Source organism: Dendropsophus ebraccatus, chromosome 10 (assembly GCF_027789765.1).
Source record: "Dendropsophus ebraccatus isolate aDenEbr1 chromosome 10, aDenEbr1.pat, whole genome shotgun sequence".
Classification (NCBI taxonomy): Eukaryota; Metazoa; Chordata; class Amphibia; order Anura; family Hylidae; genus Dendropsophus; species Dendropsophus ebraccatus.
The window spans coordinates 74,367,831-74,395,800 of NC_091463.1; the positions used below are offsets into that span (position 1 = coordinate 74,367,831).

General features: G+C 43.6%; 1 protein-coding gene across 1 annotated transcript; it reads left to right on the plus strand.

Annotated features, from left to right (window-relative positions):
• The first annotated feature begins 467 nt into the window (after window positions 1–467).
• On the plus strand, window positions 468–26,124 carry EHD2 (EH domain containing 2). The gene is made up of 5 exons (XM_069943362.1): window positions 468–1,271; window positions 2,917–3,014; window positions 13,919–14,331; window positions 23,287–23,451; window positions 24,108–26,124. The coding sequence occupies exons 1-5, from the start codon at window positions 868–870 to the stop codon at window positions 24,642–24,644; spliced, it is 1,617 nt and encodes a 538-aa protein (XP_069799463.1). The 5' UTR covers window positions 468–867; the 3' UTR covers window positions 24,645–26,124.
• The last annotated feature ends 1,846 nt before the right edge of the window (window positions 26,125–27,970 follow it).

Here is a 27,970-nt window from a genome sequence, read left to right on the forward strand (position 1 = left end):
GCCGTTGAAACAACGGACGTGATTTCCACGAATTTACGTAGTGTGAACATAGTCATAGGGGGATATTCTCTTACAGAAGTATTGCTCTATCTTCTATGGTGCACAGATCTATGTCTAAGTATCAGACAGTTTGGGGCAGAAATATAGGCCCATTGGTAAAAAATAACTTATATGTCTACAAAATTATTTGCGCTATAACAAAACTACACAAAATAGCACAATATAACAAATAAAGAAGCTATTTTATGAGCGTATACACAATTTTCTTATTTTTCCTCCTCTTCTTGGCATCTATCCACATTATTCTATTTTCCCTCACTAGGTGGCATCAGATGCCCATACTTCCTCCAGTATGACAATTCCAGCAGCACTCTACATTCCTTTAGTGGGGTGGGCACCCAGGGAGTGGAATATCCCCCCCTTCACAATAACTCATACATTCTCTCTATACAGCTGTTTTCCACTGTGTTTTTGGCATCATCTTAACTCGGGGGGTTTGGAATAGTAAGGAGCTCCCCCTCTATAGCTGACCTATTAACACTCTCTGTGGAAACATAAAGGTGGTCCTGAAATCCCCACCCTACTATTCCCTCCTGCCTCCTTCGCACACACCCTGTTCCTGCCTGCCTTTTTTTTTTCCAGTCCTGTGGTTACATTTTTTTGGGGGATAGACTTTAGGTTTAGCTTCAGACTGACATCTCAAGACGAGAGAAGGAGGCAGATTTGAAGGAGGCAAAGTTAGAAATACGGAAGGACTCGACTATATAGAAAGAAACCAAAGATTCCTCATATTAACCTCAAAACCCCCACAGGTGAAGTAAAGAAAAAAAAAAAAAAACTTTGTAAAAAAAAAAAAAAACTGTGAAAATGTTCAGCTGGATGAAGAAGAATGAGAAGAACAAGAAGAACCCAGAAGTCATCCATACGGTCACTGAGGGTCTTAAGGACCTGTATAAGAAGAAGTTGAAACCTGTAGAAGATTACTACAGGTTCCATGACTTCCATTCTCCAGCTCTGGAAGATGCTGACTTTGACAACAAGCCCATGGTATTGGTCATGGGGCAATACTCCACTGGGAAGACCACCTTCATTAAGTATCTCCTTGAGCAGGACATCCCAGGGAGTCGCATTGGACCTGAGCCCACCACCGACTCCTTTATTGCCGTTATGCATGGAGAAACCGAGGGGGTCATCCCGGGGAATGCACTGATGGTAGACCCCAATAAACCCTTCCGCAAGCTCAACCCTTTCGGGAACACTTTTCTGAACAGGTCAGTGCATAAGATATAAACACCTGCAATGGGTGAGAGTAAACATTGACCTGACCTTAGATAACTATAAGTTTTGTTATGTAAACAATTCCCTAATATATCTAGATTTTAGGAACTGTATAGTGGTAATAAGGTTATAACATTCTATGTGGCTAGGAGAAATTGGGAAAGTTGCTGGGAGAATCCAATAGGAATGTGATTTTGCTGTAGCTTCAATGATGGTTGTACTAGGTTAGAAAAATATGGATGCTTTGTTTCAAGAACAGCGCCACATCTGTCCACAGGTAATGTGTGGTATTGCAGTCCCGTTCTCTTCAATAAAGTTGAGCCACAGATGCAACCCATGGACAAATATGGTGGGGTTCCTGTTAAAAAAAGAAAGAAAGAAAGAAAATAAGGGGGGGGGGGGGGGGGGCGAATGTTTCTGTACTGTTCTAAATCCCTTTAGTAAATGATTCCCAGGTTATATAATCTTTAGCCTGTTGTTTGGATATGCTATCATTTTATGTTTGGTTGGGGTCAGACTGATCCTGAGCAAGGAGAGACCACAGCAGTAATTTAGTACTGCATGCCTTTTTATATATTCTCTTCTTAGTGTCGCTTCCAGCCACCTTATAGTGTAGGATGCTTAAATGGGCTGTGTGGATGCAGAGTGGATGGCTGGGGCCCCTTTAGGAGAGGTGGGTCCTAGAGGTTAGTCCCCAACCAATCATAAAGTGATGGGCCATCAATCTAGGGTTGGAATATCCCTTTTAGAATGGATAAGGATAGACAGTTGCCTAGCAACCATCACTGCTGCAACTGGGGGACTCATTTCGATCCCCACAACTGTAAAGATTCAGCGGTGTCACTCACTATATACTAGAAATTAGTGGCCATGTTTTTCTATCCAATCCAAGGGGTGGAGATCCTCATATCAATGTGCACCACCAGAACCTTTAACTTTTGCATTTCATAGGAAAAAAAAACATGGCTGCCAAATCCTGACTATTGCATACTATTTTCCTTATGTTTATGCTACAATTAGAGAATACCTGCAGGGGACACATTGTCTGACACGTAAACAGTAATAAAGAGCTCATAGTGAACTTTGGGAGGAACATCCCGGCCCCGTCCAGCAACTCCTTGACATTTCCTAGATGACAGGATCTTGAATATTATTAGCATGTCACTGTTTATGTTTGATGGGAATGGCTTCCTTACTCACCAATGGAGCCAAAGTGGTTTATAAACATCAACTTCTTATGTAATTTCATTGGCATATCTTCAGGGTGTATGAAATAACAGAGGACATATTGCAGCTAAGCCCCGTTCACTTCAATGGAGCTGTTCTTCAGTGACCCGGCACAGGAAGTTACCAGTACTGTCAGCCATTTTGAAGGCCCAATGCAACTTTATTTGGTCACTTGGTCAAGTAGCATATACACCAGCATATACACCAGTCTCTCTCTGCTCTTTCCCTTAAACCAGGGGTGTCAAATTCATGGCTCTCCACAGTTTCCATCATGCCTGGACAGCCAATACTTTTTTGTGTCTAGGACCTGTTCCTGAACTACATGTGGGCCTAGCCTTTTAAGTTTTTTTTATTATTATTTTACCATGGTTTGTATTTCCATTAACCGGTCATTGTTCTCCTTTCGGCCAGGTTCATGTGTGCCCATCTGCCCAACAAAGTCTTGGAAAGCATCAGCCTAATAGACACTCCGGGCATCTTGTCTGGGGCCAAGCAGCGAGTGAGCAGAGGTGAGTGTTATACCCAACACAGTATGCACAAAACTTCATCACTAGACCACAGTCACTCTTTGGTGGATCTAATACGTGGAATATGATGCATAATAATATAATATATAACTATACTATGCTAACTCATACAGTTAGGGCCCTATTACACAGAGCGATAATCAGATGAATCTGGCCCGATTTGGCCAATTATCGCTCAGTGTAATAGAGACAAATTCAGCCGAGGAAACGATCATCGGCTGATCGTTTCTTTAGGCCCAGACCTAAAATCATCAGCCGCCAACCGAGCATCGCTATGTGTATTAGTGATGCGTGGCTGGCGGCTGACGATTCAACAAACAGTCTCCTCCTGCGTTCTGCTTCCTCCCCGGTCCCACGCGCTGCAGTTTCAGAGCGGCCTGTCTCAGCTGTGATTGGCAGTGACTGGCTGAGCGGCCTGTCAGCTCTGACAGGCTGCTCTGAAGCTGCAGCGCGGCGAGGAAGCAAAGCAGAGGAGGAGACCGGGAACATAGATAGGCAATAAAAAAATTGTTTAGGCAAAGGCTGCACAGACATCGCTAACGATGTCCGTGCAGTCCTTGCTAAATGATTAGCGGGCTGTATAATAGGATCAGTAAACGAGCACTAATCTAGCAGATAGGTGCTCGTTAACAGTATTGATCAGGCTGCCATCGACCTCTGTAATAGTACCCTTAGTCCGATAAATATTTGATGTTCTTTCTTTTATTGTGGCCATGAAAGCCAACAAAGGACTTCAAAGCCACTTCTCAAGTCTCACCTGAGCGCTGATCCAACCCTGAAGTGAATCCTCCCATTACTTTAGCCTTGTGCCAATGACTATTAGATTAATGTAAACCTACCTGGGATAAACATATATGTATCCTAAGATAATAAGAAAGGAAATACTAAAAGGGCAGACTAGATGGACCCAGTGGTCTTTTTCTGCTGACAATCTTCTATGATTGGGCACTAAGCTGAGAAGCTGCATAACAATGCTGAAACCGTTTCCTCCCCAATCTCACTTCACCTCCAAATACAGAATTTTTGGAGAAAATGAAAGAAAGAAAAAATTGAAGTGGTTTTCTGAATTTTAGGAGGTCTTCCAAAATGTCAGTGTGACATAGCAATGAGATATCATGAATCTTAGCTGGTGGAAGGAGTCATAATGTGTGCCAGTAAGGAGCGCACAAAGCTCATCTTCATTATGGTAGTGGATTTTGTATTGCTGTATAGTGATCGCCATTGCAGGGCTCCTCAGCTGTTGCAAAACTACAAATATCAACATGCTACAGGTCATCCTAGCATGCTGGGATTTTTAATAGCTAGAGAGCCATAGTCTTGCTTCTGCCACCAATATGGAGTCATTATTGGCTCTCAAGTATGCACAGCAGGGAAATCTCTGTATAAGGGCCTTATAGAGCCTACTGCAAAGCACAGTGCAGGGAGGACTGCACGAATGATTGCTGGATTGTTCATGTGACCCCCTGCTGCCATCAGTCGTCAGCCGTATATCCCTATTATAGTATGTGTGGATATGTGCGGCTGGTGAGTAATGACATTTTGACTGGTCATACTGACCCAATAGGCTCAGAGATGAGTGTAGGTTTGTTTGTTGGCTGATCACTGGCCCTATTACTGGCCCTGTTTAATATGGCCCCTAAGACCCTATTATCGTCCATATTTGGCCGATATTGGCCGTTACAGCCAAAAATTGTCTTGTGTAATAGAAGACAACCATCAGCCGACACGCACGAGGTCGACTGATTGTTGTCTTTCAACATGTTCAACGATTAACGTTCAGCTGCCACTGCTCCGGGAAATAGGCAGCAATCGTCCATGGGCTGCCTGGACAATCTAGTGATCACCTGGGCAGACCCCCGCAGCTCCCCTGGCTCTTACCTGCTCACTGCCACCACGTGTAATAGCGCCAGCAGTACGTGGGGTACAAGGAGCTCGCTTGCTCCCTCTCATCATCCTGTGTAATAGGAGCTTTACTCTTTGTTAACAGATAAAACAGGATGTACACTATATATATCCAAAGCTTAGCATCTTCCCTTATACGCTATGCTGATCTCCAATAGGGGATGAAATTGTGGATGGACCCATTGGTAACTCTAGTTGGTACCTTCCCCCAAATTAATCTATAGATGTTTATTAATTGATACTATATTTGCAGCCTATGACTAGGAAATAGGTAAGTTTTGGGAAGATTGTCCACTGAGCTGGTTCAGACGTAGTGCAGGATGTCCCATCCTGTGTGCTTGGAGAAGGGAAGGGCAGAGGGCAGCAGGAATCTGCAACCATTAACTGATCTAAACATAATCTGCTATTGTTTATGGAAATATCCCTTCTCTCTAGGAGCGGCTACAGCTCTACTCCTGGCTCTCTGCCTCCTGGCTCCAGCATATAAACACCAAGTAATGGGAGCCTACAAACCAGCCATGCCCTAGGGATATCATAGGGGATAAATATCCTACATAGCTGTAAATCAGGTGTCAGTGTAAGCAGATATAAAGCAATGTTATAATATGGGAGGTACCAAGGCAGTCAATGAACCGGAGTGCTGGAGTGCTGCAGGTTGGAAACTACTGATGTACAGGGAACTGGGCATAACAGGGTTTCCAAATTTTGCCCAAAGGCGAAAGCTGTCCCTATATAATTAATTCGGCAATTAACCTCTTCCTGACATTTGCAGGTGGTTGCTAGCTGTGTATTACAACTGGCTCCAGCTTGTATGTCTCTAGGATAAGAGATAACTCTGGTCCCAGCCATTTAACCCTCCCAATAAACATTTTTTTCCTACTCCTCTTGATAATTGTTTCTTTTGTTGTTCGTGTTATTTATGTTGTATGTAATGAAGTTTGGTGCCCTGTCCTCCCCTATTAGGGGAGGAGAGAGTTAAAAAGGAAGTAAAAAAGTGTTGATAAAAACACAATTTAAAAAATACACAATTTTTAGTTAGAATGGTCGCCCGACAATAGGCAGATTGCAGGGTGTTACCTCAGTGGCAGCCTTAAAAAGTACCTGTCATGACATAATAAAAAGCAAATATATAGGAAATGCTTGCATTATGTATGCTGTCTGCATTTTTATTTTTACTTTAATTTTGTTGCTTCAGCCATGCCCATTGTGCTGCTTGTCTATTCCACTCTGAGCCGGTGGACGGCCTTTTTATCAGTCAGTTTACCCATCTGCAGCACTGCAAGGCTTCTGGCCAATCAGCATTCATCTTTACTGGGTAACTGACATCACTTCCTGCATTTGGTCTTTTTTTTGCTGTTACTAAAGACCTAATAGCCTTAGTGATGGAGCCTCGACTGCAGGTTTCCAGTAAGTGAGACACCTAGTGGCCAAATGTAAAGCATTGTATTTCATATAGAAAAAAGGAAAAAAAATAAATCAAGTATATATCAAACATGTAGTATATCACCTCCCCTGCTGATTTAAAAATGATTTATTGGTAAGAACACTGCATATTTAAGTTTCCCTTACACCTTATACTTAAGTCGGCCCAACCAGCCACCGGTGATGGGTTTATCCAACAGTATAAGGTGTATGGGGCTCTTCCAACAGTTAATGTCTCTTTTGTATGTGGGAGTAAGCAGAAATGTATAATTTGAAACTGTATAGGCCCCTTAAGAAATCAATAGGCTCCATATGCATGGACACACCCTACCTTTAAGAATATAGAATGCTCTAGCTGTTCTACACTGAGGGTAGTCATATATGAGGGCAGCCTAGCCCTATTGTGGCCCGTTCACACTGAGTAAAACAGGCGGAATTCCACGGCGAAGCTCCCAGCCTTGGAATCCAGCCTGCCTCACTGTGTCAATGGGATGGCTCACGCACCTCCGCTTTCCGCTCAAAGAATTTACATGAGGAGCTCCGCCGCAGAATTATGCCTGATTTACTCAGTGTAAACGTACCCTTAGAGCATAGCCTGGTACTGTTACACACTTTTTTTTACAGTAAATACAAGGTGGGCTGGCACTATTAGATTATAGGAGGTTGGCTTGTCACTAGGCCTGACATTGTATATTATAATATACATTATGGATTACCTTGGCACTGCTCTGTTTGTAGTCTAACATGTATAAGGAGGACAGACTGAAACTATAAGCCTGTACTGTAATTGGGGAGGGTTTCGTGACACTGATAGATAACAGGAGTCTAGTTTGGCACTGTAATAATACATAAGAGGTTGTCTTGGCGCTGGTATACTCTGTACATAGGGCGGCATTTTCAGATAGTCCCGGAATATTCCTTCTTTCCCAGCTGTCGGGCCCTCTGTTGCTATGTTTCGCAGTGTTGTGTTAGACATGAATCGCGGCTCTGTGTAATGTTCATTGTTGGACCTCGCTGCGTCGGCCGCTGGTTAACTGTTTCCATATTATAAGGTAAAGACGAGGGATCTCCCTGAGTGGAACGTTTGAAGGAAAAAGAAGGATTTTTTTTTCCATGTCAGCTAAATGTACATTCCATGTGAAATTCCTTTCCTGGCAATCCCTAATAGACTCCACTTGTGCCTTGTATGTGCACATATCTGTGCGTGGGTGTATACAGAGGGGGTGTTGATAACAAGTCTGGGGAAGCCCTGTGTCTACCCCGCTCCCCCTCACCGGGGTAGCCCTCCCATTCTATGTTTTGGAATGTTGCTTAGGAGCAGCACAAATAGAGGTGTTCCCGGTAAGGGGGGCAATGGCTGGAAGAGAAATCTAACATTAATATATGTAATACTCCTACTGTATTCCGAAACAACATACTAAAGGCTTCTGCCCTCTGATTTATCACGTCATCTTTCTTTATTCTGCACTTTGAGACAGTTTTGTCCTAGCACTAGGCACGATACTAAGGGCCCTATTACACCAAACGATTATCGGACGTACTTGATCGACTACCGGCCATTCCGGCAAATAATCGTTTGGCTTAATAGGTCATGTTAAAAGGCGACTATCAACATGTTGAATGACAACGATCAGTGCAGCGAGGGTCTGCTGCCTGTCGCTGCGTGTAATCTCTTCAATGGGCAGCCGGACAATGTAAAGAATGTCCAGGCCGCCTTTCCTGCAGCTGACAGGTCGGCGGTCCTCCCTGACAGGTCGGAGCTCGCTTTCTCCTCTTAATCGTTCTGTGTAATACAGCCCTAAGAACATGCTGTGATATATAAATTGAGTGGATTGCCGCCATCTATTGGCAAATAATGTCCGTTCTTTTAAAATAACAGCAATTATTTGCCATTTTGTCTTTCTGTGTTTTCAATCCACCCCTGGTTTTTGGTTGCAAAATACTGAGCAAAAATAAAATGTGAGAACCTAGCCTAAACATATAAATAGGCTCTCCTCTCCCTCCCTGGGATCCCTAGTAATCAGCTGACAGTGCTACCACATGGGAAAGGAAGGGTTACATGGATCCTATTTAAATGAATGTAAGAGTAATGTGTGGACATGTAAGGTCCTCTTAGATTCCTTGAGTGTTGTTTGCCTGCAAAACAAATCTGACAGTGTAATGTCATGATGAATGTGGATCCACTGTGTTACTGGTTTAACTTAGGGCCAAACTGGGAGTGGTGGAGTCAAACGGTGCCCATACTACTTTAATACCTGTCGACTAAGCAATCGATCATCCGACAGATATCTTTCCCATTCTCCCTACACACATGAACGTTTGGCATGGCTGAACATTCCTGTGTTTTCTATGGAGGTGGAGAGGTGAGCTGCAGTCAGACAGCTCAGGCACCAGCTTATTCCTTAGAGAACAAAGGGTTCATCGCACTTACCCCTATCTCCACCAATATCATCTGTCAGTGGAGTCTTGGGAGACCCTTATGCACTTAAACAGTATGAGGTGTATGGGGATGTTAAGTATCCTCTAGGTTTTAACCCTTTAACTCCCTCCAGGATGTGGAGTGCTGGACTTCTAGTGTTAGAGGATACCAGGTTGCTACCCCAAAAGTGGTCCTGGTATAGCTAATAGCTAGCTAGGGAGGCTAGACAGCCCCAGTGGCAGATAGCAGAGACATTGGCAGAGATGAGGATGGTGCAACAGATCAGCAACTTGGTGGTAATAGCAGGATAGCAGATCAGGAACAACTCTCCTTCTATGGCACAATCACAGTGTTGTTCAGATACAAGTAAATGGGTTTAACAGCCTTAAAAAGGTATTCTGGCCCCTATACCCCTTTAAGTGCCAAATTTTTGCAGAAAGTTGCAACTAATAGTATGATTTACGTACGCATAATCTGCATCATGTGACTCCAGCTGTACAGTACCATAGCCTCAAAGAAGCAACACACTTATACCAGTGACTGATGAGTTAATTCCCTACATAGCTGTTAGGGTAGTAGGACAAGTTTGTGGCCGTCACTTAAGCTACACAGAATCATCTCTTTCCAAGATCTCAGCCCTCCCGTCTCCCTTGGGCTCTGCTCCCTCCCAGTTTTACATCTCCAAAAAAGGCTCTTGGTTCCATGGGTTTGCTGGAAAGTTTGAATCCTGGTGAGGGGGGAGGGGGGCAGCTGAGATCCAGTAGACGGGGAGGAGGGAAACTTCTTGCTGGCAGTGGAGAACATAATGAAATCATATCCCATCTGAGGAGTACAATCTCTATACCGCTAACAATGAGCATGGCTCTTATCTCTCCCTGCCAGAGGGTACAGAGTTTACAGACATCCCCGGCCAGATCATTGACAACCGTATCAGAAGGGAAGGAAGGTGCTGGACACATAATAGTACATGCATCATAGCTAATGAGGGCCTAGTCTGTACTTTACACAAATGGTGGTTATGTCAACATATTGTGGGGATTGTAGGTGTCATGCACTTTTTTGGTTGTGCTGAGTACTCAGTGTACTGCATGGAAACACGGCTTTGTTACATTGTTGTATGGCAGAGAGGCCCTTGGGTCCGCTCAGCTACCAGGGCCTCAATCTCAATGCATGCTCTCAATCTTCTACTTGCTGGTCCTATTACACAGAGCAATAGCGGCCTGTTCAGCCAATAATGCTCCATGTAACACGGCCCTAAGTGTATGGCTACCTCTGCACTCCCTATAGTTACTTGCCTCTTCATCTTGGGGACCTCAACTACACCATATGAGAACATAAGATGCACAAGAGCCACCTGTTACCCTGAGCTGCCAGTTTGGCAGCACTGCCTTATAGAGTTATCAGTTCATCAATGAATACACTATATGCTGCATTTACACGGAACGATAATTCGCCCAATAGAACGATTTACGATTTTAAAGTAACAATGTGTTTTTTATAACGAACAGAGTTTAGGCGGAACGATATATCGTTTGGAGAATTTGTTATTGTGATCGTTTTAAGATCGCTTAAGCCCATCTCACACATAGGGTGAATCGTTGAAAGACTGTTTACACGAAGCGATCTGCGAATTTTTAGCGAACGACCAACGACGATGTTGAAAGATCAAAATGAACGCTTTTCTGTCATGTCGCTTGATCATTCGCTGTGTTTACACGAGCCGTTTATCGCTTAAGTGTGATCGTTATTGCGAAAATTCGAACGATAATTTTTCTGTGTAAATGCAGCATTAGATAAGGCAGTGATTTTCAACCAGTGTGCCCATGGTCGGGTGTGCCGCGGGGAAAGTTCCCCAAACTATGGTGCCCCTGTGTTTTGTTCCCTGGCAATGCGCAGCGATCAGTGGCGGATTATAATGTGGGCGGTTGCGTGGTGCGCACCACGCTCCCGGTCTCCGCTGATTGGAGGAGCACGTCCGGGCCCTACGGGCGGCCAGTAGGTGAGGCGGACAGCAGCGGCGACCATCTCGGAGGAGGTGAGGAGGAAGGGGGGGAGAGAAACCTGGGGATGGGGGAGAGAAACAGCGGAGAGAAGCAGGGGGGAGAGAAGTTTGGTGGAGAGAAGCAGGGGGGAGAGAATTATGATGGAGAGAAGCACAGGAGAGAAGCATGGGGGAGAGAAGCACAGGAGAGAAGCAGGGGGAGAAGTATGGTGGAGAGAAGCAAGGAGAGAAGCAGGGGGGAGAAGTATGGTGGAGAGAAGCACAGGAGAGAAGCATGGGGGAGAGAAGCACAGGAGAGAAGCAGGGGGGAGAAGTATGGTGGAGAGAAGCACGGGAGAGAAGCATGGGGGAGAGAAGCACAGGAGAGAAGCAGGGGGAGAAGTATGGTGGAGAGAAGCAAGGAGAGAAGCAGGGGGGAGAAGTATGGTGGAGAGAAGCACAGGAGAGAAGCATGGGGGAGAGAAGCACAGGAGAGAAGCAGGGGGGAGAAGTATGGTGGAGAGAAACATGGGGGAGAGAAGCACAGAAGAGAAGCAGGGGGGAGAAGTATGGTGGAGAGAAGCACAGGAGAGAAGCATGGGGGAGAGAAGCGCAGGAGAGAAGCATGGTGGAGAGAAGCAGAGGAGAGAAGCAGGGGGGAGAAGTATGGTGGAGAGAAGCACAGGAGAGAAGTAGGGGGGAGAAGTATGGTGGAGAGAAGCACAGGAGAGAAACACAGGGGGGAGAAGAAAAGAGGCCCAGGTTTCACACTGAGTGAGTATAAATACATTTAGAATTTATATTATTAACTACAGTATATGTATAATATGTACTGTTTTAGTGTCATTTTGTGGCATTTTGGTTGGTGGTGTGCCCCGGGATTTTTTAAGTATAAAAAGTGTGCCGCGGCTCAAAAAAGGTTGAAAATCACTGAGATAAGGCATGGCAAACCTTGGCGCTCCAGCTGTTGCAAAACTAAAAGTACCATCATGCCTGAACAGTCATAGATAGGACATTGACAGGTATGATAGGAATTGTAGTTTTGTAACAGCTGGAGACCCGAGATTTGTCATTACTGCTATAGACTATGTCCCTGTACTGCTATAAGTTGTGTAGCAACTGTGTAGTGTAGACAACATATTGTATCATGGAAATTGCTGAATAATCTAAACATTCTAGATAGATATTAAATAAAATCTGACATGACAAGTAAAGACAATTTTTTTCATAATTTATAAAGGTCTTCACCTGTCTTCAGGCTTCCTGCAAAATTAGAAGATGGGGATAAGAAGGGGATGCAGCTGCAGATTCACAATGGGGGAGATTTATCAAACTTGTGTAAAGTAGAATTGTCTTAGTTGCCCCTAGCAACCAATCAGATTCCACCTTTCATTCCTCACAGATTATTTGGAAAATAAAAGGTAGAAGCTGATTGGTTGCTAGGGACAACTAAGACAATTCTACTTTACACCAATCTCCCCATAGTGTTTCAATAAATAGTGTGGGGGGCTCAGCATTATGTAATAGGCTCCTTGATCCTTGCAGTTACCTCTTTCAGTCCTGGTTAATGTCCACCAAACTGGTAATAGTTAAAACATGGCGCCTTGGAATGATTACACTCCCCCGCACCCTTCACATTGCTTTCCACAGGTGTCAGATAAGTAACAGACATCAGAGAAGAATGTACCAGGATTACAAGTATAAAACTTGCACCTGTTTAACCTCATAAAGAATCTTGGAAATGGAAGAGAAACGTTGCAAATTGACCCAAGTGCGATTACAATAAAATAAACCTTTTCTGGCCGTTCTCTGCCCTCATCTCTTACTAAATGATGTGGAGTCCGGTTATATATAAATTGTTTATGTCTTTCCTTAGTCTGTGCAGTTCAGCTCCCTGCACAAATCCCTTCAAACGTCAATGAGATATTCGATGAAAATCTGTGAATAAACATGTGAATACGGCAGCGGGAAGGCTGCAATTTTAAAGGAGAAGTTTGGCTGATTATAAAAGCTAGCAGCAAACAGGGGCAGGGGGAAAGTGCTAACTTACCTCTCCCCATGCCCGCAATAAGCGGCAGTGGGAACCCCACTGGAAGGCATTTTTCCCTGAGTTATGCATCCCGCCCCAGTCATTGACTGGCTGAGCGACCAGTCCATCAGCAGGGTTATGACGTGTGAGCTCCGGAGACCCTGGAGCCCGGCGGGGGTCCCGCCGCTCACCATGGGCACAGGGAGAGGTAAGTTAGTACTTGTAATCAATTTCCCTCCTCTCCCTGCCGGCTGTAGGATTTGGTGTATAGTCCACAATTCACAGAATAAAACTATTAGAGCATTACATTATTATCTATGCCCAGTAGCAGGAGAAGTCGGATGCCGCCCTAGGGCTGCCAGGAAAACATAGATATGGCTTATGGCATCCAACTTCTCCAGCTGCTAGGAGTCAAATGTCAAGCATTTGGGTTCAGTGAACGTTGCCGAAGCCGAACAGTTTGGCAAGTTCACTCAACACTGTCCATGAGGTCTATATAGACACTGGAGAAGCAGGGAATATAAGGAGATGTTAGCTAGGAAGTCTAAAGAATGTAAATGCAGCTATGAATGACACATCTATAGGGCAATCTGAAGAAGATATGCATACACCTAGAAGGGAACAAACAATAACGTTTGAAATAACAAGACAGTCCTCCAAGACTGGCAAAAGGCCACATTGCTGAATCGTTTCTGTTGCCCCTTCATTTTCAGGATTGGTGGGGGTCCCTCACTCATTACAAAGTGATGGCATGTCCTAGTGGTACTTTCAGATCTAGTATTTTACCAATAATTTCAATATACAAAAACCATGCCTACATAGAAGCACTTACCTTGAAGGGTTGTGCAAGCAACAGACAGAGCCAAAACGCGTTGCTCTAAAATAAAAGTGATCATTAGAGATTGGAGGCTACTGATTCTCTGTGTTGAGCACACATGGTCCAGTGGCTGTGGTATAAGAGTCACCTGTACTCAGTTATTAAGGCTCCATTTACTTTAGTCTGGTTCAAGTCAGCTTCCCCATCACTTTATGAGATGGAGTACCCCTTTATTTATTTCCTCCTGAATCTTATCAGCTATAACTTTTTTATATACTTCCTGTGTAACTAATAAGACTATTTTGTTTGTTCCTAGGTTATGACTTTCCATCTGTCCTGCAGTGGTTTGCTGAGCGAGTTGATCGCATTATTCTTCTTTTTGATGCCCACAAGTTGGAGATTTCAGATGAGTTTTCTGAGGCCATTAGAGCTCTAAAGGGTAATGAGGATAAGATCCGTGTTGTCCTGAATAAGGCCGACATGGTGGAAACCCAGCAGTTGATGCGTGTATATGGTGCCCTGATGTGGTCCTTGGGCAAAGTGTTCAATACACCTGAAGTTTTGCGGGTCTACATTGGATCCTTCTGGTCTGAGCCCTTAATGATTCCCGACAACAGACGCTTGTTTGAACAGGAGGAGCACGACTTGTTCCAAGACATCCAGAACCTGCCCAGGAACTCCGCTCTGCGCAAGCTCAATGACCTGGTTAAAAGAGCACGGTTGGTTAGGGTAAGACATGGCTATAATTTTATTAAATATTTCACTAATTATTTTCTTATTTTTCTGACATATTTGATGTTGTTGTTTAAATTTCACCCTCGTCCAATGTTCCCGCTACCACTGATGGGTTGTCAGACCTCACATGTTCATATGTCATTGTATCAGTGTACAGCAGGGAAGGGGAACCTTCGGCCCTTAAGCTGTTGCAAAACTAAAATTCCCATCACGTCTGGACAGGCAAGGCCAAAGCTTTGACCGTCCGGACATAATGTGAATTGTAGTTTTGCAACAGCTGGAGGGCCAAAGGTTCCCCATCCTTGCCATAGACGAACAACTTTCCATCAAGATAACATTGTGTTATTTTCTACAATGTTTTTATAAAGGTCACCTAATGTGCAAATCCTATTGGAACTTTTGGAACATCTGCAGAAGATGGCAGCATGCCCCCCCTACCTAAATAAAGGCACATACTGTATATCAGAAAGGTCAAAGGGCTAGTTTGTGCTCCTATGCATGACACAACCATAGGGACAATGTAACAGAGCTCTGTGTTTGGAATGGGAAGTGAATACATAGACCCCTCATTGTGAGGTTATTTAGGAACATAAACACCCAGCGTGTGTCCAGCTATCGATGTCACACAATCACTCAGCATGGAATTGCACTGAGGATGTCGGGCTTCTAATACAGATGTCCGGGAGTGTGGCTATGGGGGTGGCCTGCTATCTAAGCCAAATACTATATTAAGTCTTGCAGAAGGTGTAAAGTTGGCTGTACACATTAGATTAATGTTGGTTGGGCCGGCGGGACAGGCTGACCACCTAACATTTATGGGATCCTCCCAACTTTCCACTTATGGCATTCGTTGGGCGAAAAAAAGGATTGGACATTAGAAGTGAACAGGCCCAATTGTTTTTAGGAGATAAATGACCACTAGAGGTGTCTGGCAGCATCTTACCCCATTCAGAATACATACACATTTGGCCAAGCCAAGACTGATTGTGCACTAGTTTTGTCGGAGTGCTCTAGGTACACAGCCAATACTTCTAAGTTGGGTATACTAGTTTATACTACTTAACCATCGTCATTGTATAGAGTAATTGTGAAACCAAGGCATGGGGTGTAACAGCACATACATACATGCCATACCTCATCAGGCCTTCCGGATGCACAACCGCATGACCATATCCATACTTCCGACCACCATCCTGCAATATGGATAAACACTTTTTTTTTTTTTTTTTGCTAATGGAGAACATGATGCAAATCCATTATTAGCTATGTGACACATCTGTACTTTGACATTTTAGATGAAAGAAAGGAAATATACACCCCAAATCAATAAAGCTGCTCACCATTGATTACCAATCTATATAGATCAAAGCTTACCGCACTCTGCACTGCAATCCACCAAACTTGATTATAATATGGATTAGCAAATGACAAGTGGAATAGCTATATATGTTACTAGTGTATATATAAATATGTGTAATTCCCATAAAATAAAATGTGTGTAGCTTTTTTATTTATTTAAATGGGCTCTGACACTTAAAAAAACCTTTAAAATGTCCTAGAGACATCTAAAAAGTTTTGATTGGTCTTGTTCTGGGTATGCAGACCCCCTACTGACTGTTACATATAGGCAGGAGAAGTAAGGAAGAAGGAAGGAGAAATCGTTCACCCAACTAAATGGAACGATGATCGTTACTTATGATCGTTCTTGCAGTCGTTGCTACTGTGTTCGGCACTACTACGAATGACCGAACAACGATTAAAATAGGTCCAAATTCTATCAAACGACCAACAATTTCTCGTTGGCCGTTTAATTGTTGTCTGCTATTACACAAAATGATTATCGTTCAATTACGAATGATCTAGCGATTTTGCGAATGATAATCGCTCCGTGGAATAGGGCCCTAAGTCTGTTTCCTGTGATGAGACACAGAGCAAAGCGAGCCAGGGAGAGAAGCTCTCAGCCGAGCATTTCTCCTTGCTATATATAACGATCTGTAGGGGTCTGAATGCCTAGACCCGACCAACGTTTAACATGTCTCTAGGACATAACAAAAGTTTTTTTTTTTTTTTTTTACGTGACAGTAACAAGAGAAAATATAGAGGAACTGTACCTAACCAAAGTTTTAAGAAAATAAAATTATTATTTATTATTTATTTTTTGTGCATAATGTTAGAGAGCTGCCAGGTCCTCTTTATAGGATTTGCCCACTGTATAAAACCAATTTTCATATACCCTATTAGGGAATTCAGAGTTAATAGAGGTGGAGTTTGCATTCAGGATCCTGATCTCTTGGCCACAGTGTAGATCAGTCGTAAAGTGCATCTCGGACCCGTCCTGTTTTCTTATACCTTAGAGATTTTTCTCTATCATTAGGGATCATAGCATTACCTGATTAATGTTTAATTAATGTTACATTCATCCTGAGTGTCCAATCTTATGTGAGAGACGCATTTACATAGAGAGATTTATCTGACAGATCTTTAAAGCCAAAGCCAGGAACAGACTATAAACCAGAAACAGGTCATAAAAGAAAGACTGAGATTTCTCCTCTTTTCAAATCCATTCCTGGCTTTGGCTTAAAAAATCTGTCAGATAAATCTCTCTGTGTAAACGCGCCATTCGTCCTGGCAATCCTTCATAAAAGGCAATATTCCTCCCGGGCGTATGTAGAATAATCTATATTTGGGTATGGAGGAGAGGGTGCAGGGATTGTACATGGCTGGTCAGGGCCTGTTCTTACAGTAGATGAGTTCATTTGCTTCTCTTTCTGGCTCTGGCATCCAGGCTGGGAAAATGGTGTTATGACCCAAAGCCAGCACATTCCTGTGAGTTTACTCACCGAGGGAGCGAGAGCGGGAGTGAGGGAGAGAGAGAGCGGAGAATATACCGAGAGGGAAAACTAGAGAGGTAAAAGAATGGAAAGGCTGAGGTGAGGAGGAACACACCATGGAAAAACCAGCAGGATCAGGAAAGGGAGAAAACAATGAGGTTTATTATAGTAAGACTGGCAGCTAAACACAATGGAAATCTTGAGGCAAATATGCAGAATTGTTTCTTCCTTACCATGGTTCCTAATTCCCTCTATTTATAATAATCACTATTAGGCTTTGCTGGAGGAAAATTTTTAGTCCTCTACCCTAGTCTTGTATCTAAGCATCTTGGTCAAGGTAGAATAGGTTGTGGTTGCCCTCAATGGCATCAAGCACTTGGGGTAAATACTCACCAGTATCCCCAGCTATGCCACTCATTACTCCAGATAGTTTCTTACCCTTATCATTACTTATTTCAATAGTAACAACCAGTAGGACCTTTAGATAGTACCCTGGGACTTCTGGTGCCATTGATTGTTCAGTTTTGTATGTGTCCTCCACCAGTTCCCACATTGTCCTAGTTATATCAACACACTTAGATCTAAATCCTTCATGGCTCAGAGAATGCATTCATGTCCATCCCTGACATTGATGCTTACATACATATGCATTTACTTAAAGGGAACTTGTCATTACATTTATAATGCCCAATCTTATTGAGGCAGTCCCGTGCAGTTCTCCCTGCCCCACCAGCCTTGAGTGACACATCTCTCTCTCCTTGATTGAGCCTTGATTGACACCAGCCTTGATTGACACATCTCTCTCTCAAGATCCATCAATAAAGGCTGGTGGGGCAGGCAAATTTGACAATCGCCTGGACAGCCCCCACGCCATCCCCCCAGCTCTTACCCTCTCCTCTTTGCTCGCTGTTGGCGCGTGTAATAGCACCGCCTGCAGGTGGGGAAAGGAGGAGTAAGCAAGCGCCGACCTGACAGGTTGGATCTCACTTGCTCTCCACATCGCCCTATGTAATAGGGGCTTAACACATGATCGTAGACAGCTCATCTTACAAGGGTTTGACCATAGTTTAAAGGCTGTAGTTGGACTTTCTGGAAGACTGTTATGATTCTGCCTGGGATGCATGCTTGGAGATTTTGTCATACATCATCCACCATCTACTTTCTCATGTCTCTAACTAGATGAGTACAGTCTATGTCCAGTTTCTCTGTTCTCTTGCCGTGACAATCTCCTTCTCTGTCTTCTTTTTTGCTTGTACATCTTGAAAATTGTTACACAAGATCCTTCAGAGTTGGAACATTTGACCAAAAAAACAACAATTTGGGGGATTTGTCCTTGCTAGGGGGGAAGGCATACAGTAGGTACGTGCCTGTATGATGACATTGGGAAGCTGGCTGATGGCTCCAGAGACTGCCTGGAAACATTAGGACCTCCTTATCTCTTCCTGTCACCTTCTCACCGTGTCCCCCTGCTTTGTCCTGTTAATGAGAGCAGTGTATGGGATTTCCTCACCAAGGGAGGGAGGTGTATAAAATCTTGGTGCATGAACATCTGTGAAACCGTTTTGTGCGGGTAGGACCGGCCTGGTGGGAGCACTCCATCTCTGTATGCACCAAGATGAGGTAATGCATTCCTAATCACTTAAAGGAACTGCAAAAAGTATATTGTAAGGCTCAGAGCAAATGACGATCGCTCAAGTCAAACATAACATATTCTAGTTAAAAAAAATTACAGTACGTAAACCTTCATCTGCTCTGAGCTCAAGGCAGGAATAGAGTGGGCTTGACAGCTGGGCATTGTTGATGGGGCCCAACTAGAGAAGTGTTCCAACTCTGACCCAAAAACTTAATGGGCTTCAATGTTGGCCCCCAGTCTGTCAAGTAATTTCATCATACTCCAGTATAATGGTCTTATATAGTCATCAACATTGTCAGAGCCTTAGGGCCCTATTGCACGAAGCAATAATCACTCCGTGTAATAGAGACACCGATCAGCCAATGAATCAATCATCGGCTGATGGTTGGTTTAGGTTTGGACCTAAAATCGTTGGGTGCTATCAGCTGACATGCCGCTCAGGCGCTGCTGCCGCCAGAATCGGGAAGCTGCAGAGCACAGGAGAGAAGACCGGGAGCAGGGAAAGGTAAGGGATCAGGTGTTTGGGCAAGGGGTGCATGGACATCACTAACGATGTCCATGCAGCCCTTACTGCCCGATTATCGGGCTGCCTAATAGGTCCAGTAAACGAGCGCCAATCTAGCAGATCGGTGCTTGTTTACTAAAATGATCAGGCGGTGCAATAGGACCCTTAGTTAACTCTTAGCTCCAGTTTAGCACTACAGTAGCCTTGAACAGCTAATGAACTGCAAAAAAAAGTTTTATGGGCAGGAAACATGATATTCTTAAAATGGTTCCACCTCTAGTAAACTGTTTACTTTAGGAGTCTTGAAGTAATGGCCTTTCACATTTTTCTAAGTCTCCTACTTGGGATTCATTGGTATCCTAATGTTACCTTCAATGGGTGAATGATGGGTTGTTGGATGGCTCCAACTATGAGTTCATGACTTCAGGATGTACAATATTTAGTCCAGTTATTTTGGTCTTCGTAGCTTTTGTTTAGAGTATTGTGCAGGTCAAGGGACTACAAGAAGGTGCATGACACAAAGTGTAGGAAAGGAGGCAGAATTTATGGTCCTCTTGTGGTTGTTCTTCAGGACAAGGTCTGGTAATAATTCAGATCTCAAGGTTTCTCTTCACTTGATGGTTAGATGAGAACAGTAACTTTCCATCAACATGACTGTATCATCTGAAAATGTAATTGTATGGCTATGTAAACAGGAGTAGGGATGCAGACAGATATCCCAGATATCTTCCTAAGGAAGCAATACAGCCACCATAGATTGTAGATGGTTATCATTTCTTCACAGAATCCCAGGATCATTCGACTGAAGTATCCTGAAGATGCCCATAGACATAGAACTATCTCTATTGTATCAGTGGCAGGGCCACCATCATAGCAGTACAGGTGCCACTTTGTTTAGGAGACCAAAAGTTGTCCCACCCTCACCTGTTATCTGGCTTGCCATCTAGTTTTAATCCTTGGCTGGGTCCTTCCCGGAGGGATAGGGTCCTATTCCACGGGCCGAGGAGGGCCCGATCAACTATGTAAACGAGCGGCGATCTGCTAGATCGCCACTCGTTTACTGGGCCTATTACACGGCCCGATGATCGTTGAGCGAGGGCTGCAGCATCATACATTACCTGTCCAGGTTTCTTCTCCGCGCGCTCTATCTTCAGAATGACCAGTCAGCTGACAGGCCACACTCGCGGCGGTCCCGGCTTGTGATTGGCTGAGCGCTCAGTCAACTGACCGGCCATTCTGAAGATAGAGCGCGTGGGACCCAGGGATGAAGACAGCGCGGAGAAGAAGCCTGGACAGGTAATGTATGGTGCTTGTCAAATCGTTGGTCGCCTGCCGCGCACCGCTATTCAGCCGTAGCGATCCGCGGTGGGGGAATAATGATTTTTAGGTCTGGCCCTAAATGAACGATCAGCCGATGACACGATCATCGGCTGATCGTTCTCTTTATTTCACAGAGCGATAATCGCCCGAATCGGGCCAAATGGGGCCGATCCGGCCGATTATCGTTGCTGTGGAATAGGGCCCATATCTGGCTAGTTTTGTGTTTTGAGACTCCTTGATGAGGCTCCACGGGCTCTTCTTTTGCATATTCATGTTTCCCAGGGGGCAATGCACCTAGGACTTCACTGCACTGACCGCTTTCATTAGCAGCCGGCAGTGTTGTCGTTTTGGCTGGTCTCCCTGAGATCAGCGATCTGTTTCTCTTATGGCTCTACTAGGCTCCACACTGATGAGGAGCAACACCCTGAAACAGCTGTATGTGGATGGAACCTGGCCTTGGTTTTTCCCTTGTCATTACATTGACTTATAGGGCCACTTAATATGGTGGTTTTGGTGGTATCTTTACAGGAGCCCCCCCTTGGCTGGGTCCTTCCCGGAGGGATATCTGGCTAGTCCTGTGTTTTGAGGCTCCTTGATGAGGCTCCACGGGCTCTTCTTTTGCATATTCATGTTTCCCAGGGGGCAATGCACCTCGGACTTCACTGCACTGAGCACTTTCATTAGCAGCCGGCAGTGTTGTCGTTTTGGCTGGTCTCCCTGGGATCAGCAATCTGTTTCTCTTATAGTTTTAATCCTCACTAGGAAAAAAAGGGTAAAAAAAAGAAGCAAAAGTCATGGAATGAATTTAGTCACGGTTGCCAACTGGGTATTTTTCATGGCTAGAGACGAGAGAACCTCAAGCACGTTTGGGTTTGTTTAAACCCAAGTGTGCAGCATTTGATTACCGGTGGCTAAAAAAGTTGAATGCTGCCCTAAGGCTGCCTAGAAAACATGGGTACAGCCATAGGATACAGTCATGGACTGTATCCATGTTTTCCAGGACGTCCTAGTTGCATCCAACTTTTTCAGCCACTGGTAATCAAATGCTGCACGCTTGGGTTTGCTCATCTCTGTTGATGGGCCAAGAATTGACAGGGACCACTTATAGTCCACATGATAAATATCAACCTAAATCTGTAAAGTAAATTCACAATGCACCACTAGAATGGTAATATGTAGTTGCCAACACTGACAGGGCCACGGGATCTGCACAATGGACCCATTACTAATGGACAAAACTGGGCCCCAAATCTTTGATAGAAGTAGTTAGCACACGCCCCAATCAATCTTCTCCGTCTGTATGTTACAGTATCATAAATTAAAAAAAAATAAAAAAATTCCATGTTGGTCTAGAAACAGCCGATCCGCAGTAAACTAGATATCTGCAATATAAAGCTGTGAATTTGCAGACACAGAAAGGGCAATGACTGGGGCAGGTTGTATCTTATCTCATATCCAATGGTTCCTGTCTCATCTGAAATAGATAAGCGAGTCGGTGTCATTAATGGTGTCAGTCCCAAAGGAAGCTGAAAGCTTTTCTGTCATCCTGTTCCCCTTGAAGTGTTAGATGTCTCACGCTCCCGCCCGCTTTGTCTTCCTACCATTCTCTCTATTGATGTTGTGGTCCCTGCTTTTCCCTGCCAACTCTGAAGAATTCTCTCTGCTTCCTTAGCAGGAAGAGAGCAGGATGCTGGTAGAAAGACTGTGACGTGGACGGAGCAGAGACACCACAAGTGTCAGACGCACCATTTGTGCCTTCCCTTAACTGTTCCAAAAGCAATGTCTTGCCATAACAAAAAGTGAAGACAATAAACAGGGATCATGTATGAGGGAGGAGGATGCAAATCTTAGTAATGAGTTTTTCATATGACTTACAAATGACCAATAAAGTAGAATGTAACAGAGCTTTGTCTGCCACACCTATGAGCTTGTAGGCCAGCTTGTGCAGTCATACAGTGGGTCCATGGAGAAAAGTGGCCCCAGATCAAATGTCCTTCTTAATCATCGCCATATTGGTAAGTAAAATAGGAAAAGGTCATGCCATCCTTCTGTTCAGAAAGTTCATGTCAATGTTTAAGGTACCTCCTATCTAGCATGAACTTAGACAAGCATGTAGGACTTAAGTTTTGCAATGAGTCTTCCATAGCTTCAGATATGCCATAAATAGATAATAAGTTGGCAGTCTACCAATGGGATACTGTCCTACTAGGAGAACTTGAGTCTTATGCCCTTCCCTAGGCACTGTTCACTTCTGTCAATTCTGTTTTCTGTCTTGTTATAGGAACAGACAGTAAAAAATTATCGTGTTCCAGTTCCATCACATGTTTGATCCAGTCACTGCCCAATTAACCCCATTGACGTGTAATTGAGTCTATAAGGTTATCCCATGGCCCACGTAATTTTTCCATGTTTGTATTATTCTTGTCGTCAAATATGACAAATTCTCTGACTTAAGCTGTTCTATGTCAGCGACCATTTTCCTCTTTATAATCAATGAAGACGTGGTGCCATTAAAGTCTGTAGCATTATTGAAAGAGCCGAGAGGGCAGTTACATTCTGGGATTCGCCATAAATTCTTTAAAACAGAGTATCCCTTCAAGTGGTATACTGTTAAGTTTGACATGGTCGATAGATAATGCTAAAATTTCTTACTTTTTTAGGTTCACGCTTACATCATCAGCTACTTAAAGAAGGAGATGCCAGCTGTCTTCAGGAAAGGAAACAAGAAGAAGCAGCTGATTCATGAGTTGCCTGTTATTTATGCCAAGATCCAACTAGAACATCATATTTCTCCTGGAGATTTCCCTGACTGTGCCAAGATGCAGGTAGCTATCTCTCCAATATCTCTAATTCAGGTTTAGTAATGGCCTGGAATGCCAATGGAATTTGTACCATGTATGAGAATCACACAATCACTATTTGGCAGTTCTCAGCAATTACTATCTAGATGAAATTTGCACCGATTCATAGTATGGTTTTTTGAAAAATGTCACCGTACACAAAAACACAAAAAATAGAAATTAGGACCACTTAGGGCCCTATTCCACCGGACGATTATTGTTCAGATTATCGTTAAATCGTTCAAATCTAAACGATAATCTTTCGGTTGAAATGTAGTTAACGATTAACGACCGAACGAGAAATTGTTGATCGCCTTATAAGACCTGGACCTATTTTTATCGTTGCTCGTTCGCAAATCGTTCGCATTGAATAAGACATTGTTCGGTCGTTTGCAATAAATACGAACGCAATAGCGAAGAAAAACGATCGCAATTACGATCAGAAGTTACGATTATCGTTCCATGGAAATGAGTGAACGTTTTCAGGTCTTTCGCAATAGCGGTCGTTTGAGATCGTTAATGATTATGCAAACGATAATCGTCCGGTGGAATAGGGCCCTTATTCCTCTGCTTTCTCATAAGAATATTTGTCATCTGTCTTTAAATTAATTTTTTTTCTTACTTCTCCTTAAATCCTACAGGAACAGCTCATGATTCATGACTTCACCAAGTTTCATTCCTTAAAGTTGAATATGATTGACATTCTTGATGAGATGCTGACGGTCGACATTGCCAAACTGATGCCCCTCCTGCGTCAGGAAGACCTGGACACCACTGATAATATTGTACAAGGAGGAGCCTTTGATGGAACACACAACGGTCCTTTTGTTGAAGGCTCCACCGATGGCATCTTAGAAGGCATTGAGGATGAAGAGTGGGTGGTTACCAAAGACAAGCCGAAATATGATGAGATCTTCTTCAACTTAGCTCCAACTGATGGCAAATTAACTGGCACAAAGGCAAAGAACTGGATGATAACAACCAAGTTACCCAACTCTGTCCTAGGCAAGATATGGAAACTTTCGGATGTTGATCGTGATGGCATGCTGGATGATGAAGAGTTTGCTTTAGCAAGTCATTTGATTGAAGTCAAACTGGATGGGCATGGGCTCCCTCCTGAGTTGCCCAGACACCTAGTCCCACCATCCAAGAGGCGACAGAAGGGTTCTGCTGAATAAAGGTTCTTAAGCTTCAAAATTATTGGCCTTAACCCAGACCTATTGCACAGTCACAAACTCAATGTCCTTCACAGGAACATTCTCCATCAGATGATACTAACCTAAGCAAATTATTCTACAAGCACAATGTCTGCTTCAATATATCCAAGTTACTTACCCTGTTTAGAAGCTCCTCATGTGAATGAAAGGAAACACATATAGTTAAAGATATGAGAAAGAGGCCTATTATAGCAAAACCTGGGTAAAACACCTCATAGAAGAACCAAAGTCTACCACACAAACTTTGGCCTATGGTGATGAATTCCTGGACCACAAGTGGACAATACATGTATCTGGAACCACACACATCTCTATTAGATGAATAGTAGGCTCAGTGTTGGACTGGGGTATCTGAGACCCTTCAGAGAAAATGATCCTAGGGGCTCACAAATGAAGAACCAGTGAGAAATAACATGTCAGTCAGTGTTTGTGCAGGTTCTAAAGCTGGGGGCCTCCAGTCCTCTGGTGGGCCAGTCCGATACTGACCAGTGCTTAAATATATGTCGTATGTAAGCCATTCCCTCTGTAATATTAAGAGCGGCCATTTTGAACACAACTTGATTGAAGAGGGACGGGTTGGTCATGTGAATGGGTTGGGATGAGTTGGTCATGATCTAAGCTATATGTCTGTTGTTACATAATCCACACTAGAAACTTAATGTTGATATATTCTGCTTTCCTCACTGAATGGAACATAAGCAGCAGGTCACCATTATGCCTTATTGCTTAAATATATATATATTTGTATACGTGTTTGCTTCAATATTATCACAGGGTTTCTGTGGTTAATGAAAAGAATGTAAGTAATTAATAAAGAGCCTGATCCGTTGTCAGCAGTATGTTGTAAGTCAACGGTCCTCAAGGTGAAGTGGGCTGAACCGGGGCAGATACACCATGTGTGCAACCTAGGCAGATGCACAAGGGGTCCTACGACATAGGGGCCCATTAGCACATCCTAATATCTGGCACATAAAAGACTACAGTTTTTTTTTTAATAGGGCCTCTACTTACGAAGTGCCATATATAATTCTAAGGGTCTTTGTGTGTGACAGGGGGTCCTTTGGGTTAAGTGTGACTCGTACCACTGCTCCTCTTATGAAGGATTTTAAGACACACCATGAAGGAGATTTGCCATAGTTACCATCCCACACCCACAGACTAGTAGTTGGAGACACATACTGTCTTGTGTCCAGTATCAAACCTCATATTCAGTATAGCTGTGAAGTTTATTACATCTGTTATATGCTGATAAATTCAGGATGTGCTTATAGCCTGATTACTTCTAATGACTCCTATTATGTCTGTAAATTGAAATACTATGCACACTTGACTACTATGTAATACTGGTGCTCAGAAAGAACTATTGGGTATTAATATATATCAGTCTATGCATTGCTGAGCAGAACACTATACATGAAATAAATAATGTGTATATACTTTATGATGTCTAGTATTGAATTTGTTCAACTCTTAGATGGACAGAATTATCCAGTCTGTATTACTATTGCTTTAGTAGTAAAGTGCTTTGAGGAGACCACCATACTGCAATATGGAGTCTTACAACCCATACATGAGAGAAGCTACTTTGCAGACAGAACTGCCCAGAGAAGTCTCAATTTTTATGGGAGGTGAGAACTTGAAGAGCAATGTGGTCTCCATAAACAATAAAGTGGAAAATGAGAAACATGAAAAAGACATTGGGGAACCAGGACTTTATTTTGAGAATATTTAAGAGTGTGTTGGTATCCATCAGCTCCTCAAGGGGGGCCTTGGATTTTATATTTGCTATAGGGCGCCCTGTACTCTATATACTTCTCTGGATGGCCTGATTTATCAACTGGGCCCAGTGTGATAGGGCCCTACTAATTGGGGTCAATATGGAGGAAGGGGTAATAGAAGTGCTTGTAATCTTACTTTTATGATGAGGTTAACTATTCTCATACCAGAAGATATGCTGTAGTGCCTAAAGTTGCCCAATTGCTTTCAGTGTGTACAGTAAATAAATTATAATAAGTTAAGTCATACACCAACCCAAAATATGACCTGCGCAGTTAGCCATACTAGCATGAATTCTCAGCACCTTCTTTGGTTGGTAGGACATCATTCATATCATTTTTTGGGAGGAGTAGGTGGAGGTTTCACCAATACAACTGATCCTATTTTCACAAGTAATGAAGTAAGTTTTAGACTACTGCTCCTACATAGCATTGTCAAGACCCCTTTGTGAGTCTAAACAATACTGCTCTGCATGAAGGACCCCTACGTTCACATCTGGGCTTGACTTAGAGCTTACTTTAAGGGTTCTGTAAGAATTAAAGTAAGAACAAAACAGAATACGTCGCTATTGTCGCTGCCAGAATGATGGAAACCTTGACGGAATCCCACTATCATCTGTTGTGCACAACGTCGTAACTTCCACTGTTAGGCTAAGTTCACATTCTGTATAATTTCATTAAACAACGGTCAACAACCACAGCTGTTATTTAATGAAATTACTAGGGATGGTCCGAACCGAGTTTGGTTCGGGTTCGTACGAACCCAAACTCTCGGCAATGATTCCTGTCTGCCTGCTCAGTGGAGAGGGTGGATACAGCGGGAGGACCGCCTGGAAAACTGGGATACAGCCATAGTCATAGGCTGTATCCCAGTTTTCCAGGCGGTCCTCCCGCTGTATCCACCCGCTGCATCCAACCGCTGCACGGAGCGGGCAGACAGCGGGAATCTGATGCAGAGCGTTCGGGTTCATATGAACCCAAACCTCCTCAGTTTCGGACCATCCCTAGAAATTACCAATCACATTAAGGTCTATGGAATCCCGGTCGGAGTGTATACAGCAGGGAGTGGGGAGAAGCATGCTGCCGTCTGTGTGCATGACCTACGTGGACCCAAAGACTAGTCCATTACAGTCACATGGCACAGAGCTGGGAGAGTATGTGCACTTTCTCCCGACTTGTTCTAGCTCGACCTCAACTGTTCAACATGTCAAAAGTTTTTTTAAAGTGACAGTGTCCATTTAAGTATTTACTAAATGATCTCAAGGTGACTCACAATAGAATATACATAACAGAACAGCTGTAAAACATTTGGTCATTCTTGTAAGCCATGTCATAACCACACAATGTGGACTAGGATGTCCAGCACTGAAACAGTTAACATGGGATGAAAATTGAATCCAGACTCCCGACCTCTTATCTATATATTGCTGGACTATTTATATTTACCGCATATGTATGTGAGGTTGTTGGCCCCTGTCCATGAGAGCTGACGCCCAGACATCATTGTCTTGC